Source organism: Moschus berezovskii, chromosome 16 (genome assembly GCF_049115385.1).
Source record: "Moschus berezovskii isolate FMDL1 chromosome 16, NW_MosBer_1.0, whole genome shotgun sequence".
In the NCBI taxonomy this organism is placed as follows: domain Eukaryota; kingdom Metazoa; phylum Chordata; class Mammalia; order Artiodactyla; family Moschidae; genus Moschus; species Moschus berezovskii.
Genome location: NC_142475.1, coordinates 71902511 through 71923247, shown reverse-complemented (window position 1 = coordinate 71923247; position 20737 = coordinate 71902511). Strand labels below are relative to the sequence as shown.

General features: G+C 40.7%; 1 protein-coding gene and 1 long non-coding RNA gene across 2 annotated transcripts in view; one reads left to right on the top strand and one right to left on the bottom strand.

Annotated features, from left to right (window-relative positions):
* Positions 1-20737, bottom strand: part of LOC129560304 (uncharacterized) — a 72520-nt gene that overhangs the window by 15382 nt on the left and 36401 nt on the right. Inside the window, exon 2 of the long non-coding RNA XR_008686732.2 lies at positions 14801-14944. This is a non-coding gene — a long non-coding RNA (uncharacterized LOC129560304). The remainder of the gene's footprint in view (positions 1-14800; positions 14945-20737) is intronic.
* NKAIN3 (sodium/potassium transporting ATPase interacting 3) overlaps positions 1-20737 on the top strand; it is a 563225-nt gene that overhangs the window by 526258 nt on the left and 16230 nt on the right. Inside the window, exon 5 of the mRNA XM_055432401.2 lies at positions 1158-1218. Coding sequence (XP_055288376.1) covers positions 1158-1218 — 61 coding nt within the window. The remainder of the gene's footprint in view (positions 1-1157; positions 1219-20737) is intronic.

The window sequence follows — 20737 nt, the reverse complement described above, 5'->3', positions numbered from 1 at the left end:
AGATGCAGAAACAAAGGAGGAGCAATCAAGAACAGAGAACAATATACCTGGTGTTTGCATCTTCCCAGGTGGCTTAGCAGTAAAGAATCTGCTTGCAATGCAGGAGACCCGGGTTTGATCCCTAGCTGAGGAAGATCCCCTGGAGGAGGGCATGGCAACCCACTCCAGTATTCTTGCCTGGAGTATCCCATGGACAGAGGAGCCTGGTGGGCTACAGTCCATAGAGGTCACAAAGCGTTGCACACGACTGAAGTGACTAAGAAGCAGTAGCATACCTGGTGTTTGCAGCTGGCCATTTATAATTAACAAAACAATTTAACATTTAATTAGAATTTACATTCTCAAAGCATTTTCCATAATTAAATAAATGATTGGTATTTAATTTACAATGAACATATTTTTATTCCCCTTGTGGTGATTAAACATTAAAATAGTTGTAGTAATAATGAAAGGTGCTACAAATTGCTCTGCAAATAGTCAAAACTTAAATATGTGTGTTCTGAATAATCTGTGGTGATTTTAAAATATAAGAACTGTAAATACCAACTCAAAATCTAAGGGACATATCTGTAATTTGTTCCAAATCAAAATCTAAGTAAAATATATCTATAATTTTTCCCATTTCTATGTACTACTTTAGAAAGTCATTAAACCTAAGTAAAAATGAGAAGGGTTCTTTAAAATCATAGCTATTATTTTTAAATATTTAAATAGCATTTAAGGTTTTTTTCTGAATGTTACAAATTCATAGATGATACTCAGTCAGTCAGTCAGTCAGTTCAGTCGCTCAGTCGTGTCCGACTCTCTGCAACCCCATGAATCACACGCCAGGCCTCCCTATCCATCACCAACTCCCGGAGTTCACTCAAACTCATGTCCATTGAGTCGGTGATGCCATCCCGCCATCTCATTCTCTGTCGTCCCCTTCTCCTCCCACCCCCAACCTTTCCCAGCATCAGAGTCTTTTCCAGTGAGTCAACTCGTTGCATGAGGTGGCCAAAGTATTGGAGCTTCAGCTTTAGCATCATTCCTTCCAATGAACACCCAGGATTGATCTCCTTTAGAATGGACTGGTTGGATTATTTATCTACTGATTATAGTCTCTTTAATTATGGACATTTGTCCTAGATTTTCAAGATTTTTTTTCTTCTTTGCAGTTGGTTGGTTTTGTGTATGCCTGTTACGTGATCAGTATTTTCATGGAAGAAGAGGATGCCTGTAAGTATTATTTTATCTGCTTCTGGGTTTATTTTGCATGAGATTAGCTTCCAAAACTGATCATTACAGGATCATGAGATCTTTTACATTTGTAATTTTAAATGATTAAAATCCACAGAGTAAAGTTACAATCAAACATTTACAAGCTATCCTGCACACAAATAAGATGGCACTAAGTATGCAAGCTCTCAATCCAAGTCATGCAAGAGAATGCAGAGAGACAGGGATGCCTAAGGATTGCTGCTGTATCATTTTAGTAGCTTTTCATCAGAGACCTAAATGTCTTTCGGAGTAGAAAATTAGGGTTGCTTTATCTATCACCAGTTATAAGTATGCTGGCTGCAGAATTTTGACATCTGACTAATAGCAATACCATCAATAGGATAATACAGTATATCAAGAACTACATTTGTATTTAAGTCCGAAAAGGAAACAAAAATGACAACCTTCAATGTAAGATGTAAAAAAAGAGAAAGACATGCTGAAAACAATTAATGGAATGATAATAAAGAGTCACATTTTAGCAGAACACTGAAAAAGAAACAAAAAAAAATTATTACTGGAAGTTATGTGGAAAGAACCTTAGCAACATAGGTCAACAACTGGCATTTATGGAACACCTGCTAATCTATAAGGCACTTCTTGGCACAGTTTCATTATGGGCTCATGTTATGCCAAAAAACTTTAATTTGCTTTTTAAAAATAAATTATTATTAGATAAATAAATCATAACCAACCATCCCGGGGATTTGGTTATATCACTGAAGTTACTGTCTGGGTTGTAAAGTTGATTCTTTTTTTAAAAAAAATTAGGATAAGTGTCTAGTTAACTGTTACAACTTCTTTCTATAACCTAATTGCAAGAGAGTGAATTCTTGCCACCAAATAGGTACAGCTCATGGTGTATGAACCGGAATCCAGTTAACAAAGAGGATTTATTTAGTCAGCTGGAAGAAATACTAGACCTTGAGATTAAACTCACCAGGCAGTGAAAATATGCAAACATATCACATCATCTCTTTTGTCCCTGCTTGTGGCTATCTTTTTTAATGCTAGTTGATCTGGAAAGTTTCTGACATTTCAAAAGTGCTGTTGTAATGACAGCACTTCCAACTATGAGGTTAGCTTCAAAAGGTATATTTTCAGGTGTTCCAGTAGTAGTTCTGAAATGTTACAAAGTTTACACACTGAAAAATTAGCAGAATGCTTCCAGTGCACAGCTAAGACAGTCTGCACAGCCAAAAACAACCAGTTGAGCAAGGACAATTTTAACTGGAATTGGGACCTTACAAAATTATTAGAATTGGGGCTGTATAAATGCTTCTCCAAAGCATGATATTAATACATTGATTGATAAATCCCAGCTGAATACCTTATAAAGTACTTTTGAGCAGGTACCAAAAGGATCTTCTTTCTTCTCCTCACTGAACTGATCAGAGGTTCTCATATGATACCAATTCTTCATTCATCCTACCTTCTTGTGTGAGGGCAGGCAGATTAATCAATAGTCTTTTATCTAGTAGAATAAATATATAAACGACTTTTCCTTGAAGCTTGTGATTTTAAGCTAAATTTGGAAATGCAAAATGACATGCAAAATAAAAGATTCATCTAAATTGAGTAAAAGATTTTTGACCTTCTTTCAGCCCTTTTTGGCATAATAATGTCAGTGTAAATGAATCAGCTTGCTACTGGCAGATATTATGGTTTCATTGATTTTAGAGTCTTTAACTGCCTTACATTTCTGTATAGAAATCTCTGAATCAGCTATTTTAATGCCCATGAAACCGTTGTTGAAGCGGCTGGGAGCAGCCTATTCTATTAATGGTTTAATTCTAGTGTTTGTTACTAGGATCATACATTAAGTTACCAAGAGACATCCAGATAAAGTAGTTGTGTTACCATCAATTCACATAATACTTAGAGCCAAAGGGTCTTGGGTGCTCAAAATGAAGTAAATACGCCCCAGACGAACCTGACATGATAATTGGCTGGAAGCAAGATGACAGTAAAAAGCAATCACAAACCTTTTAGTCTGATAGTTCTCAAAGTGAGGGTAATCTTACATTTTTTTATTGAAAGAAGTAGGCATCTAAGTGCAGTTGTAATTAAATTGCCCCAGAGTCTTCAGAAGGTAGATGTGAGCAAAAAGAAATGTCTGAAACTGATTGCATTGATCCCATAAACTAGTGCAATTTATGCCAACACTTAGCTGTCAGGTGTAATAATGAACTGCCCTTTGGAGTCACCATTGAGCTAGCGAGAGGGCATTACCAACCTCCAATTGAGAAGATGCATCCTTTGAATTGTGTTCCCAAAATGTAAACATCAAATAAGAAAACAATACAGGTAGCCTTTCAGCCTTTCAGCTTAAGTAGCCTTAAGCATACTTCTGGAAAGCTTCTTCTGAAATGTAACTGCAAATAGACAATGTAATGTCATAGTATTTTGGCAGACAATATAGCATTTATCATTTTAACTCCTATTCTAACTAATGAAGATCTCTGCATTATTCAAAATTCGAAGTTAAGCCTTGCTCATGGACTGAAAGCTGTCAGCCATCCTTAAAAATTAATAACTACCTGCCTCTCTCCTCTGCAGTGCTTAAGTGGTTCTATGGAACTAACATTTCAGCTGATGGACATTTCTGAACGGTAATAAATGCTTGAGGAAACATTTATTTCCAGCCACGCATCTTAGTTACCTTTCAGACTCTTTCGCCATTTCCTATAAAGACTATGATTGCAGGTCAAAGACAATGAAATAAAAAGCTCACAAAAGCAAGAGTGCTGCTAGGTAGGGTCAATACTGTTCATCATTCACTCTCATGAAAAAGCCTATTTATATGTTTCATTTTTTATTTCTTTTTTTAATATCTATCAATCTCTTTGAACACTTTTGTGAGACCAGGGTATTTGGAAACTGTAGTAGTAAAAACATGTCAACATCTTGTTTGTGAACCATTTACTGCTGAAAATGAACTTGTGGGATGGCTACTGTCTTGTCAGTTTTACTAAAAATAGCTTTTTTAATTCAAGGAAGTGTGGAGGGGAAGCAAAGACGCTGACAAATAGTATTAACTTTATAAATATAGTCAGGTTTTTTCAGAGGATCTTTTGCTAGCACCGCTTCATCTGATATTAGGTTGCAAATTGCAAATGGAGCATCTGTTGGGCTTGAAAAGCCCAGCCTACTATGTATATGTTGAATGGCTGGAGAAATGTACGTTGAAAACCCTAAGTGTCAGTTTTTGAAAAGAAAACAAATTCCCCAGATGTGGGTTCAGTATTTTATTTTGAAAATCTCAAAATAGCTCCTTATGCAACTGTTTGACCCTTACTAATGTAGTTTGGGAAACTTTTTATTGGAAAGAAGCACAAGCTTTGGAAAAATAATTGCATATCTGCTGTCCTTGAGGCTTCCCGTAGGCTAGTGTTCATGTATTTGCCTGTCTTTCCATGAATTCCTGTTATGAGAACAAGGTGATAGTACCATAGCAATGATGTGAACTGGAAATAAAAATAACCCTTAGGTCCTGCTAAGAATTTACCGGAGAAGCTAATGGGAGGGAAACTGACTAGTCTGAGTGTTAATTTCCAGTTTCCCTTCCTTCATTTTGTGATGTCTGGAAAAGCCTTAGAGAAATAATGTGACCCAGAAGTCACACAGTAGAGGACAGAGAGAAAGCAGCAGAGGCCTGGATGATCCTCAGAAGAGAAAACGTTTATTTTGTGAGCTTTCAATATGTGGATGTTTGAGGGTTGTTGGGCTGCACCCCACAGGCTTATAAGCCCTATACTTGCCCAGCTTCAAGACTGAAGAAAGAGCACAGAGTCAGCGTCAAAGACATCAGTGATTTCATGGATGAGGGATTTTATATGCCCCAGTGTTGGCTCAGAGGTTAAAGCGTCTGCCTGCAATGTGGGAGACCTGGGTTTGATCCCTGGGTCAGGAAGATCCCCTGGAGAAGGAAAAGGCAACCCACTCCAGTACTCTTGCCTGGAGAATCCCATGGAAGGAGGAGCCTGGTGGGCTACAGTCCACGGGGTCGTAAAGAGTCGGACACGACTGAACGACTGCGAGCAAGTGTCTCTCAAGAGGGATGTCATCAACACCCAGCTCCCCAAAGCAGTAAGTCAAGGAGGGACTCTCCATGGAGTCAAGATAGCAAAGCCATCTTACTAAAACCAGCTCCAAAGTCAGGGCTAACCTCACAGTGAAACAGAAACAGGTTTACTTTTTCTGTGTTTCCACTTGAAACTGTATTCTTCCAGTACCTAGCTCTGTGCCCATTAACAAATAGAATCTCCCATTAAGGGGCCCCCAAACACTCAGCTCTAACATCACAGCCCTGTGGATGACGCCTAGAGCCAGGAGGATCTCAAGGCACCATCAAGTGCACCACCTTTTCTTCATTCATATCCAAATGGTAAATATCAGGTAGCTATTCAAGACATCCTCATCTCTCTGCTCCAGACTAACAGCCTAGGCAGTGTGAAGACCAGCCTCATCCCTTAAGGCAAGCCCTCTACACAGATGCCCATCAACTCAAGAGAGACATGATCTTACCTCCCTACACCCGGGGTCAGACAGGTTGGAGATCCCAGGTTCTTATGGTTACCAAGAGCCCAAGCTGTGAGGCATGCTCTTCCCTGAGAAGGAAGACTGAAGGATCTGCCATCCAGATGGTACAGAATGGAAGATGAGAGATTTGGGAGCCAGAGGTGATTATGAGGGAACAACTGAAAAAAAGAAAGTTCACATCCTCATGGCATCCTAAATGCTGTAAGAAAAAGAAAGTGGGGGGCGGCTGTAAGGATTTTATGTGGATCCTGAGCAATAGTTTTTATTATTTATTCAATAATAATGCGTTATTAGTGGGAAAATTTAGAAACTCAAGGGAGAGAGGAGCTAGCAGTATTCTGATATGGTCCCTTGTATTTCCAGTTTAATTCTAAAGTCAGTAGCCCCATCCCAACTCATCCTCACCCTTCTCAGTTGTCCAACTGAGCTGCTCAGCTAGCCCTACCGTGGGTACGCTGAGCCCTCGTTTCTCTCCAGCCATCCCTGAGCTGCCTGGTGATCGGTCCCTGAGCGGCAGAGAAGCACGGGCCGTACCCACCGGCCCTGATGCTGCCCCACGAGGGTGCGTGTGAGGGCCCCCTCTGCTTCTTCCTCATGGCGTCTCCTGGTCCGTGAAAACTGCAGCCTTAGAGCTCCCTACACTGCAACTTTGGAGTCGTTACTCTTATTTTAGGAATGAGGACAAGAAGCCCAGACAGGTGATGTAACTGTGGCATCTTTGTCCTCCTCTGCTCTGGACTGACAGCATGAGACTCTAAGATATAGAGAAGGCAAGCCAGCAGACATGGCTTCCCACAGGCTTCTCGGGTCTCTCTCCCATCAGAGCTGTCCATATTTATCCATGATTTTCTTCTTGTTGACACAGAAGAGGGGAGCCTTCACTCTGTCCTGGGGCTCTTGTGGCTCCTCTGAGATGCGTCCTTCCCATGTATTCAGGCAGCTGGCGTCATTAATGACTCTCTCTCTGCCTCCCTGGCTTTATCTCTTTTTCCCTTCCCCATCCTAGTTTCTTCCTCTCTTTGGATCTTTTCCTTCAGCTTATGAATAAAGCTGTGCATGCATGCTCAGTTGCTTCAGTCCTGTCTGACTCTTTGCCACTCTATGGACTGTAGCCTGCCAGGCTCCTCTGTCCATAGGCTTTCCCAGGCATGAATACTGGAGGGGGTTGTCATGTCCTCTTCCAGGGGATCTTCCCGGCCCAGGTATCGAACCCGTGTCTGCTCTTGCTGTCTTCTTTCTTGCCTCTCTTTTGTTTGCTCTTGCTCTCTCTCTCTCTGATTATAAGAAGAACACAAAGTCTAGATTAGAGTAAACAGCATACCCTGAGAACATCTTTCTTTGCTGTATACAGTTCAGTCAACTGCCAAGCTTGAACACATGTGCCAGTTATTTACCATTTGTGTGTTCTTCTTCTGGTATACAACCGGGTTGCATCTCCCAAGCTCCCTGGAGTTGGCTGTCCCACGACATTGAATTCCAGATCATGGAATGTGAGCAGAAGAGACACCCCCACTTCCAGGCTTGCCCCCCAAATCCTCCCCTACGTGGTTCTCCATGTTCTTCCCCTTTCTGCCTCTTAGTTACAGACCAGCATAGAAGCTTTGGAAGTCACATGTTCAAAATGGTGGAGCCACCATGGTAAATAAATATTGAAATAAATGTTGGAATTTATTTCTCCATTAAGTAAACACCTCAGATGATTTGAGTTTGCTGCATGTTAAGGGATTTTCTGGTGGCTCAGAAGGTAAAGAATCTGCCTTCAATGCAAGAGACCTGGGTTTGATCCCCGGGGAGGGAAGATCCCCTGGAGAAGGGAATAGCAACCCACTCCAGTATTCTTGCCTGGAGAATTCCATGTCCAGGGAAGCCTGGAGGGCTACTACAATCCACGGTGTCACAAAGTGTCAGACACAACAGTGACTTTCACTTTAAGGAATTTTCAACTAGGAAGCAGGACCTCAATTCCAAGGCAATCCTCATTTTCCACTAATGGATTTTCAGAGCTTTTTAAAATAGTTGGTGGAACAAGAGGAGATCTCATGCCATATCCTTCCAATGTGACTGATTCAGCAGCCCACAGCATTGGGACTCAGATGACGTTAGATTTGAGTAGACACAAGACTTTACTCCTATTAAGAATCTCTTTCTGGTTGGCTTTATACTCACTAATCCTTTAAAACATTTTAACGTCTTCCTGTGTGACTCAGATGTTCTGTTGACATTCCACTTAACTTCTTTCAACCGTATCTCCTGATGGTATTCTGTGTTCTTTCTATATTCTAGGTAGGTTGTCAATTCTTGCAGTGCTCAACTAGATTTGGCACTTTCCAAAATCTCTTCTTGTTCTGTAGTCATTGACCTTTCCATGTCTGAAAGTATAGTCCAGATCCAGAATATTATTGTTTAATTTTAGGACTTAAACAAGTTTAAGTAGCTAATCCTTTATTGACTTGATTCATTAGTTCAAGAAACAGTTACTGAAAGACTGCTATGTATTAGACCGACAAGGATACAGAGATGCATAAGCCTTGGTCCCTTTCTCAGGAGATCTCACATCTAATAAGTGAGCCAGGTATGTAAATAGCGATGGACACGTGAAGCGCAGATCATGGGCTATGTATTAGACCCACAAGGATACAGAGATGAATAAGCCTTGGTCCCTTTCTTAGGAGATCTCACATCTAATAAGTGAGCCAGGTATGTAAATAGCGATGGACACGTGAAGCGCAGATCATGGGCTATGTATTAGACCCACAAGGATACAGAGATGAATAAGCCTTGGTCCCTTTCTTAGGAGATCTCACATCTAATAAGTGAGCCAGGTATGTAAATAGCGATGGACACGTGAAGCGCAGATCATGGGCTATGTATTAGACCCACAAGGATACAGAGGTGAATAAGCCTTGGTCCCTTTCTTAGGAGATCTCACATCTAATAAGTGAGCCAGGTATGTAAATAGCGATGGACACGTGAAGCGCAGATCATGGGCTATGTATTAGACCCACAAGGATACAGAGATGAATAAGCCTTGGTCCCTTTCTTAGGAGATCTCACATCTAATAAGTGAGCCAGGTATGTAAATAGCGATGGACACGTGAAGCGCAGATCATGGGCTATGTATTAGACCCACAAGGATACAGAGATGAATAAGCCTTGGTCCCTTTGTTAGGAGATCTCACATCTAATAAGTGAGCCAGGTATGTAAATAGCGATGGACACGTGAAGCGCAGATCATGGGCTATGTATTAGACCCACAAGGATACAGAGGTGAATAAGCCTTGGTCCCTTTCTTAGGAGATCTCACATCTAATAAGTGAGCCAGGTATGTAAACAGCGATGGACGCGTGAAGCGCAGATCATGGGCTGCATAAAGTGAATCAGATGCACAGAGAAAAGTCAGCAGAGGCTAATTGCCTGTCAGAGCGTCAAGCATGGCTGCTCAGAGCATAAGAACATGGTCTTATATGAAGAAAATTACAAGGAGGAGGACATTAAAATGCTGGCGAAAACGTATGTCAAACCAGTGTGGGAAAAGCACGGGGTACTCAGGAAGTGATGAGTCTGGGGTGTGTTCAGTTCACTAAGTGAGCCACAGAGCCAGTCTTTGAGGGGCCCTGGATTCTGTCTTATACCAGGGTTAAGTCTAAGTCGCTTCAGTCGTGTCTGACCCTTTGTGACCCCATAGACTGTAGCCCACCAGGTTCCTCTGTCCATGGGGTTCTCCAGGCAAGTGAGTCCCAACCTATTTTATATCTTGGCACTTATAGAGAAAAGTCAAAATTTATGAGGCACGCTGTGACAAATAAGTTACTTTCTCCCAGCAATAAATGACCACCCCAGACCACTAGCTACCCCCAGTCTTGCTCAGCAAGCATGTGGACATGAACATGCCCCCCCCCCATCCCCACCACACACACACCAGGGAATTAGGGAATCAATATCCTGTCAGCTGTACCTACTCAGGTCTCAACAGCTGGGATGCTCTGATAGATGATGTGGAATCAATAAAAAGATTTAATCTTGGGAAGAATATGATCAGATTCAATTTTCTTTGAACAGTCATTCATAGAAAGAGAAAGGAATTTATAAAAATGATCTCAGAAGAAATGGCATTTTGGGGATGGACTCTGTCCTAGAAATTGGAAAACCAAAAGTAATAATAGAGGCTATTTTTAAAAGGAAAAAGAATATTCAAAGGGGAAATGTTCAAAATTGTAGAAGCAGACAGGAAAAACTGAATTATAGAGACTTCAAAGTCAACAAGTATTTGTCACTTGATTTATAGAGCAAAGTAAAACATTAGCTAGATTTAAATGAGTGATAAAAATATATTGGGGAAAAATTGAATAACTAAGAAAAATGCATTGTATAAGGGAGAAAAATGTACCTGTTTAGACAAATTCTTAGAGTTGTTTTTAGCCCTTACCTTTTTAATTTAATATTTTTTCTGAGTCATTCCATTCTGCTTTATTGACCCCAAACAGATTTTAGAAATTCACTGTGCCATTGTTTAAGTACTATATACTCATGGGAAATTTTTAAGTGGAAAGAAACTGTGTGCTCTGATTATGGGAACATCTGCCTTCAGAAATGTGGACCCATGAGAAAAACAAAAGAGGAAACTCATCCAAATAAAAAGTGAAAAAGGAGCTCCAAAAATAGACAAGGGAGGTGTTTTCAGAATTTTTAAAAATCTTGTTTCCTCTAGAATAAAATATTCCTCTGAATGAGCCCAATAGTAATGATGCAAAGGCCTTCAGCCACCCCTGATTTTGAGCATACAGTAATTGAAAACTTAGAAAAACTTTGAAAGAAGACTTCAGGAAAGCCAAATTGCAGTTGATAATAGTAAGCAGCCATTCCACCCAATTACTGATGAAGATGAACCAAATGGTTAGCAGTATATCTACAAAAGGAAAAGAGTACAACTTGTGTGGCTTTAAAAAGCCTGAGTAACTTTAAAGGGAATGTGTGTGCATGCTCAACCCTGTCTGACTCTTCACGACCCCATGGACTGTAGCCCACCAGGCTCCTCTGTCCGTGGAATTCTCTAAGCAAGAATACTTGGAGTGGGTTGCCATTTCCTACTCCAGGGGATCTTCCCGACCCAGGAGTTGAAGCCACATCTCCTGCGTCTCCTGCAATGGCAAGCGGATTCTTTACTGCTGTGCCACCTGGGAAACACTCTAAAGGGAATAGAAAACATTTTTTTTAAAAAAAGAGGGGATATACGTAAACATATAGCTGATTCACTTTCCTGTACAGCAGAAACAAACAACATTGTGAGGCAATGCTATGCCAACAAACTAATTAGCAAATATACTATTAAAGATGAAAATTTAAAAGGAAAAAGAAAAGAACCTAGGTCCTTTCTTCCTGAATATGAGAAAATAAAAACTAAAAAGTGTATGTGTGCATTGAGGAAGAAGGTTGTGGGAGTCAGGATGTCCTAGGCATTTTTGTAAAGATGACACAACACTAGCAGTCAAGAGTAGGAGAAGAAATTACAGCAACAGATGCTTTATTATCAAAGCACCTTGTAGGGACACTATAACCAGGTTCCCCTCGCACAAGAATCAAGACAAAATGCTGGAGACTGTCCATGGTAGCCTTACAGAAAAACTGTATAGGTTTATAGAAGACAGAATAGAAATTTTGTATTTTCTATTCAAATAGTGTCATAGAATAAGCGTACCCATGCATCTAAAGGAGTAACTCTGAAAGCATTGGGGAAATGTCACTTTGCACAAAGGGGATTATTACGTACAAAGAATCCCATAGAGTGACTTGAAATACCAAGAAAAAAGAGAGTGATTTCCCCTCAGTGTCTGTGCTACTGTGAGGAAAAAGGGCTCGAGAATAAAAGCAATGCCAGTTAAAAGCTAAAACATAAAAAAAAAAAAAAAAAATGGCTCAAGAGTGCATGCTAAGCCACTTCAGTCATGCCCAGCTCTTTGCAACCCTATGGATTGTAGCCCACCACGCTCCTCTGTCCAATGGATTCTCCAGGCAAGAATACTGGAATGGGTTGTCATGCCCTCCTCCAGGGGATCTTCCCAACCCAGGGATGAAACCCACCTTAGTCTCCTACATTGGCAGTTGTGGCAGGTGAGTTCTTTACCACTGCTGCTACTGCTAAGTCACTTCAGTCGTGTCCGACTCTATGTGACCCCATAGATGGAAGCCCACCAGGCTCCCCCGTCCCTGGGATTCTCCAGGCAAGAACACTGGAGTGGGTTGCCATTTCCTTCTCCATCTAGCACCAACCAAATCAAATGTCTCGTTAGCAAGAATTCAATATGTAAAGCTTATCATTACAATAACAGAATTTTAGGATGTAATTCAAATACTACACAATTGTGAAAACAATGTCCCTACCAAAAAAAACCTGTTTACTTTTAATAGTTGCAAAATTTTGTATGGCTATAAAATGAGCATCTAATTAATAATCTACCATTATTAAAGTCTAGTTCAATCAAATGGCTTCCCTGATGACTCAGTGATAAAGAATCCTCCTGCCAAGGCCTGCCTAATGCAGGAGATATGAGTTCTAGCCCTGAATTGGGAAGATCCCCTGGAGAAGGAAATGGCAACCCACTCCAATATTCTTGCCTGGGAAATCCCATGGACAGAGGAGCCTGGCAGGCTACAGTCTGCACAAACATGCCATATATTTTACTTAAAAATATAAGTGACAAACAGACACAACTCAGCAACTAAACAACAACAAACAGCAATCAAATGTAACAGAGTATGATATGACAAATATTGTGAGTATGATCTTTAAAAATAAAAAATGTGCCTTCCTTATTTTGGCAAAATCAGATTTAGCATTTGAAGCTTATCTTTAGAATAACGGTGGGCTTCCTTGGTGGCTCAGATGGTAAAGAATCTGCCTGCAATGCTGGAGACCTAGGTTCGATCCCTGGGTTGGGAAGATCCCCTGGAGAAGGAAATGGTAACCCACTCCAGTATTCTTGCCTGGAGAATCCCATGGACAGAGGGGTCTGGCTGCAGTCCATGGGATCGCAAAGATTCAGACACGAGTGAGCTACTGACACTTTAGAATAATGGCAGTTATCCTCTACCAACATGACTGAGCAAACGTAAATGTATTGCCAATATTGATGAACAAGTCTTAAACATAAAATGAAATATTTATTGGAAGGGTACCTCTTAATAAAATGGAGAGGGTGGTTTTGTTTCAATTAGTTCATGTATTCATAGATGAATGTTAGTTATTGCTAGAATATAATAGGTACCTGAGGTACTTTTTACCTCATTTCAGTATAAGAATGGGAGGAAATTTGTTACAGCAATGTCACTCAATTGTTTTAATTCCTTCTCTCCCCAAATAGTTTTGAGAGCTTATCTTGTACCAGGCACTGTTCTAAGTTCTGGGGAGATAGCAGTGAACAAAACCAGACAAGGTCAGATAAAAATTTTTATCTCATAAAACTTATAGTAAAGGAGTTAGATATCAAATAAGTTTTTCTTTTAAGTAAAATATATAGTGCGTGTGTGCATGCTTAGTCATGTACGACTCTGCCATCCCATGGACTGTAGCCCGCTAGGCTCCTCTGTCCATGGTATTTCCAGGCAAGAATACTGGAGTAGGTTGCCATTTCCTTCTCCAGATGATCTTCCCAACCCAGGGATCGAAACTGCATCTCTTGGGTCTCCTTGCATTGGCAGGCAGATTCTTTACCACTAAGCCACCTGGAAAGCCCAAAATATATAGTAAATATGGTAAACAGTGATAAACACAAAACAGAAAAAATAAAGGAGGAAAGGAGATAGGATAAATGGGAATTATAAAGTGGCTGAAGTATGTGTCAAAAAGTATATATGATCCATTATCAAAAATTATTTTTTAGGGAAGGATAAATTAGCAGTTTGGGATTAAAATATACACACTAATATATATGAAATAGATGACCAACAAGGATGTACTGTATATCACAGAGAACTATACTCAATGTCTTGTAATAACCTATAATGGGAAAGATTATAAAAAGATATATATCTATATATAAATATATGTGTATAACTGAAACACTTTGCTGTATACCTGAAACTGACAAGACATTGTAAATTAACTAAAATTCAATGAAAATTGTTAGATTAAAGTACTACAAGTGATAAATCAATTATGTCCTCCTTCAACTATTTTGGAAGCTACCTACCTTGTCATTAGTAGCTGTTACTTTATCATCCCTCATAAGAAATTAAAACTTCCCTTTGGTTTAGTGCTCTGGAGCCTTTTACCCTGGGAAGTGCAATAAGATGAGTGGCTCTCCAGATGGTTGAGATAAATGCCTTCAGTCAAGCGGAAAGTAGATAGTTGTGGAAGAGAATGAGTGAACCCAGAACCAGAATGGCCACAGGTACCTTCTCAGGACACACATGTTTTGGAATAACACTTTTGGAATTGGCTTCCTTAAATTGGCTTCCTGGGTGGCTAAGATGGTAAAGAATCTGCCTGCAATGCAGGAGACACAGGTTCAATCCCTGGGTTGGGAAGGTCCCCTGGAGAAGGGCATGGCAACCCACTCCAATATTCTTGCCTGGAGAATTCCATGGACAGAGGAGCCTGGTGGGCCACAGGCCATGGTGTTGCAAAGAGTTGGACATTACTGAGCAACTAACACTTCCACCCTACACCTTAAATTACACACAATTTGGGAAGTCCTCACATCGCCTGGGGCATGCACTCCCCAGCTGAAGACAGCTGGACTCTTATTGCCTCCGTACCCTGACCCCCCAAGAGGAGGAGGGACTGGGACCCCCAGACAGATGTGTGGTTTCTTCCAGACCCTCCAGACCCTCCCAGTGACACCTCTCAGTGTTCCCCAGGCCACAGTGCCATCTGAGTCACTGCGCTGTATCAGTTTTCCACATCAGTGCCTTTGCCTGAGGCGGACCAGATGAAGTGAGATGGATCCATTGTGCGTGGCTGATAGCAGGCAAAAAGAGGTAAACGTGCTGGAAGACTGACCTGGACAAGGCCGCCTCTAGGGTGGCAGACTCTGCCCTTCCAGCGAGGCTGACTTCTCCCTGAGCATCTCAGGGGTCCTGTGTGAGACGTTTCCCTTCTTCAGTTCCCAGTGCTTTCTGAAAGGTGGAGGGGATGGTAAATTTCCTGCATTATAAAGAGAACAATCATGAACATTTATAAAGCTTGCCCGTGGGCTGTCATCTACCTATTTGAATAGCTCTTAACATTCCTAAAGTTATTTCCAGCAGGCGATTGCACAGCCCCAACCACCTCCTCTGGGGGTCAGCAGCGTTTCAGGACACGGTCAAGTTCACCAGGTCTGGCAGACCCATGGGGGCACCATGCCTGCACCCACTCTGTGTGATGTGAGCTGCCCCACCATGGTCTGCGGTTTGGCACAGTGGGTTGTGCCCTCTGAAAGCTCAGATTCTTCAGATAGAGGGAGGCAGCAGATCAGCAATACTGTGGGCCAGCTCGTTCCCTAGTAACGCAGACAGAGTTCAGTTGCCAGCTCCCTCAGAAATCACCGGTCTCTCTTAAAAGCCTTCATTACCTACAGGGGTCTGCAAAATCCTCCCTGTGGTCTGTTAAGGGCCTCTCTGCGTGAACTCAGTGGATGTCGAGCGTCTGCCCTGGCTTTTCTCTTATGAATTCCTATCACAGAACGAGTAAATCACAGTGTAACGACCCCCATATTTGAGTTCTTTAGAAGTCTGAGCAGTGCTCCCTTAAGCAGTATTGCTGGCAGCCTATAAAATAAATGCTTATTAGAATAGTTTCATAACGACATAGCGGGAACAGTGATAGAGCAAGAAGCAGGCTCAGAGTAAATCTGTTAATTGATTCTCATCCTCCCACGTCTTTTCATTTCTCTGAGGCAAACACAATGGTAGAGTGTCTCCGTGTTTCCTAGTCAGAGACAAGGCAGTGTGCAACAGAGCTGGATCAGAAAAAAATGCCTGCATTCTGGTTCATTCTTTGCTGTGTGTGTGCGTGCACACTTGGTCGTGTCCAACTGTTTGTGACCCCATGAACTATAACCCGCCAGGCTCCTCTGTCCATGGGGATTCTCCAGGCAAGAATACTGGAGTGTATTGCCATGCCCTCCTCCAGGGGATCTTCTCAATCCAGGGATCGAACCTACATGTCTTGTATCTCCTGCATCGTCAGGCGAGCTCTTTACCAGCTGAGCCACCAGGGTGAATCTAGTTAAACCTGGGACATAAATGATAGCTTGAGTGCTCACTGAAAATGTCCTGTCTTGCTTTAGGTGTCAGTCAGGATTGCAGTGTCCAAATGAAGCCCTGAGTTGGTAGTAATGAGTTATCTATTGGAAACCTCACTGATGACCAAAAGTTCCCTGTAGTCAAACAGAAGACTCAGTTGTGAATCTCTTACAAGTGGAAAAGTGAAAAAAGAAAAGAAAAGTGAAAGTGTTAGTCAGTCGTGCATTACTCTTGCGACCCCATGGACTTATAGCCCACCAGGTTCCTCTGTCCATGGAATTTTCCAGGCAAGAATACTGGAGTGGGTAGTCATTCTCTTCTGCAGAGGATCTTCCTGACCCAGGGATGGAACCCTGTTCTCCAGCATTGCAAGTGGATTCTTTACCATCTGAGCCACCAGGGAAGCCCCACAAGTGGAAAACAAGTCTGTGTTTGTACAGTAAGATGATGCTGTAAATCCAGAGTGGCTTTGGAGTTCCTCCAGGTCAGTGAGAACCCCTGTCTGGGATCTGCCATGGGGAAAGTGAATAGCCACAAAGATGTTCCATTGCAAGTAACATAATTTGTTCCAAGAAGTCACTTGGCTCTGTGGTTGGAAGTTGGCACAGGAAATACATTTGAAAGGACTACGAACAATGGGGTTTCCTGGCTGTGGGCTCTCCCCAAGGGATCTTTTATAGTAACACCTCAGTTTCCGAGAATGGGTGAAGAGGTCAATGTTCTCTGTAACCGGCTTTTCTGCACCGTTGATGCCAGCTCTTAATTGTGCTGATTTTTCTGTTCTACATTTTAAGATTTTAATAACCAGAGAATTCAAGTTAATTATCCTGCAGGTCACTCAACAAGTTGTGCATACCCCCCTACCTCCTGTCTTCCTTGTCTCCTCCAAGGCCACTCTTCTGCCAAAGACCCTTAGATGGTGTTCTTGCTATGATTACTTCAGATTTCATGATGTTTTGTTTCTAATACTCCTTTTCTAATATTTCTGAAAACCCATCTATGCCTCTTCTGCTACTTCTCAGGTTTCATTGCAATTCATCTCCTTATTTCTACTAGAGCAACTCCTTAATTCAGCAGCTTCTGTTCTGACATCTTTCTCATTTCTCATTACAGTGACTTTTAGAATGCACAGTCACTTCACTTTCTTAACAGTGTGATACAACTACCACTCTGAAAGCTTAAAAGCTGAAAGTATTTCCTACTGAGTTGTTTTCAAGTATCGCGTTGGGTCAAAGAACAGCTTCATTTTTTAAAGCATCATTTTAAAAAAACTTTAAAATCTATCAACACTTCAGTTTACCTCTTTACGTAAACTGGATTCCTACTCTGGCAAATGGGAAGTGTTAGTGTGTGCTTAAAAAACTATTTTTCTAATATGGAAATATCAGGTTTCTGTTGTCAAAAACCACATGGTTATGTTCTACCCATAAAAGATTCTTGATGTTTTCAGTTTCTTAATTACCTACTTTTTCCACCTTTTGGATATGATGAATAATGCTTTTTTCAAAAATGATTCAAAATCATCTTTTGAATCTTTTAGTAAATAGCAATAAGTGAAAGTTTACAAAAAAAGAAAACATGGAAATTTATGTTCACAAAGCAAGCAAACTGGACAAACTAAATATTAAGAGTTTAAAAATTTGTGTACAAATTTTTGTGTGGACGTATGTTTCCATTTCTCTTGGGTATATACCTAGGAGTAAGAATCCACTTGCTAATGCAGGAGATACGGGAGACATGGGTTCGATCCCTAGGACAGGAAGATCCCCTGGAGGAGGGCATGGCAACCCACTTCAGCATTCTTGTCTGGAGAATCCCCATGGACAGAGGAGCCTAGTGGGCTACGGTCCATGGTGTCACAAGGAGTCAGACATGACTGAGCATGCACACATGCATGGTAACTCTGTATTTCCTCTTTTAAGAACCACCTGTCTTGCAACATTTTACATTACCACCAGCAGTGCATGAGGGTTCCAATTTCTCCACATCTTTACCAACATTTATTATCTGATTTTTATAGCCATTTTGGTGAGTATAAAGTAGTATTTCATTGTGGTTTTGGTTTGCATTTCCCTGAGAATATTTTTGTAGTGAGATTGATGTTGAAAACAAACAAACAAAACAAAGTCTTTGGGATGACAGAATACGTTTTCTCTCTTGGCTTCTCTTCATCAATCAGTTAGGGTCATTTCTGTCTTTAAAGAACTACTTCGTAAATTAAGCCCATTTCATACAATGACTGTGAGCATTTTATAAATGAGTCTTCCACATTTTAGCTGCACTGCATTCAAGATCAGTTGAAGAACTTAAGTCAAATTATTCAACAAACGAAGCACCCCCAAAGTCATCTTTTGAATCTTTTAGTAAATGGCACTAAGTGAAAGCTTACAAAAAAGGGAAACATGGAAGTTTATGCTCATAAAACAAGCCAACTGGGCAAATTAAATACTGAGAATTCAAATGTTATATGAAATCTAGTTTTCAGTTTCATAGTTTCCTTTTGAGATCTCTTGACTTGAGAAAAGACTCTTTTGACAGAGCCATATTTTATTTGACAAATTTATATTTTGCACCAAAGTGAAAAAAAAAGTTAATTTGTGAGAAGATCTAGAAAGAATCATAAATAAATGCGTTATTTTGTGTCTTGTAAAACTTTTGGCACAGAAAGATGTGCTAAATGGAGGTAAAGTAGCAGTGCTTGGGAAAGTATTTGGGCTGAACTATATGGCACCTGTCCTCTCTGTAGCAAACTTGCTTGGCATTTATCAGCATGAGTTTGAGCAAGCTCTGGAAGTTGATGATGGACAGGGAAGCCTAGTATGCTGCAGTCCATGGGGTTGCAGAGTCGGATATGACTGAGCAACTAAACTGAACTGATACAGAAAATATTTTCATAGTTAAAAATACTATTATTTACAGAGGCAATCAAGATATCAGCAATTATATTGAAAAGATATGTGTATATTTTCCCCCAAAAGATCAGTGATGTGGTATATTACAGACAGACATGGACCATGGAGCAGATTCATGGCACTACATGAATTTATGCCAAAAACAATCATTATGTTAATGCTACATTTTAACGTTCAAATGAATATAAAGTTTTCATTTTATTTTGCTTTAATAAATATGTATATTGATTTTTAATCTTCATTTTTATATAGTTTTATTTTGAAATAACTTTTTAATTGAATAATTTTATTCATGAATGTATGTATTTATAATTTTGTTTCTTTTAACACACCCTTCAACTACCAAAGGTGCCTCTGTAAGTCATAGTATTTTTAACTATGAAAATATTTTCCATATCAGTTCTGTAAATTATAGTACTACCCAACTTTTTTTTTTTTTAGGACCATTCAATTTTTAATCAACAATGTTAACTGATCACATGATTTTTCCTTCTAAATTTCCACCCATTGGTCAACAAGGTCAGGCGTTGGATATTTGATTAAATATATAATCTAATAAAAACTTAATCTACTCTGACTAAAAGACCCCTTTCAGTTCAGTTCAGTTCATAACACGCCAGGCCTCCCTGTCCATCACCAACTCCCCGAGTTCACTCAAACTCATGGCCATCGAGTCGCTGATGCCATCCAGCCATCTCATTCTCTGTTGTCCCCTTCTCCTCCTGCCCTCAATCCCTCCCAGCATCAGAGTCTTTCCCAGTGAGTCAACTCTTCGCATGAGGTGGCCAAAGTATTGGAGTTTCAGCTTTAGCATCAGTCCCTCCAATGAACACCCAGGATTGATCTCCTTTAGAATGGACTGGTTGGATCTTCTTGCAGTCCAAGGGACTCTCAAGAGTCTTCTCCAACTAGACACTGGTTATTCTCTCTGACAAGATTCCTTTTTTAATAGAAGAATTTTAAAAGTGTTTTATTTATTTATTTATTGGCTGCACTGGGTCTTCTTGTTGCACAAGGGCTTCTCATCCCAGTGGCTTCTCTTGTTGCACCTTAGAGGCTTAGTTGCCCCAAGGCATTGTGGGATCTTCCCTAAGGAAAGATCAAACCTGTGTCTCCTGCACTGGCAGGTGCATTCTTAACCACTGGACAACCAGGGAAGTCCTGGGAAAATCATTTTAGTGTCTCAGATTGACTCCTCTCTCACTACTTCTCTCCTTAAGGTTGTGTCCAGGTGACTTATGTGCCTTGGTAGGAAAAGGATGGGCTTTTCTTGGCCCCTCTGGTCTCCAGGGGGTGTTGTGAACCCCAGAGGACTCCAAAGCTTGAGTCTACATGGCGATCTGGTGAAGCTTCACCGCACTTTCTCCAATGGAGGCAAAAGGATAGAGCTGGTCAGAGTAGGTCATGACTTTACTAGAACTTCTAGGCTAAATCATCTTTCTCAAAATCACAGTTTACTAGTGTGCCTGTCTTGAGTGGAGAAAATGATAAAATATTCACATCTTGTGTACCTAAACACACACACATACCAAGCTCAGGATGTTCCTATACACCCACATACTTGTTAATGTTAAAGTCCTATAATATAACCAGAGCTTGATATGACCTAATTAATAGCTTTAATGGACTACGGCAGGAAGAAAAAAAAAGAAACAGGAGAGATGAGCTAAGATTAACCATGAACATTAGGTTTGCAAAAGAAAGATTGAGGTTTTGATCAAAGATGAAACAGATTAGAAAGAATATTAACAAAATTAGTGAGTCTATACAGTATGAGGCAAGTACCACACTACCAGAGA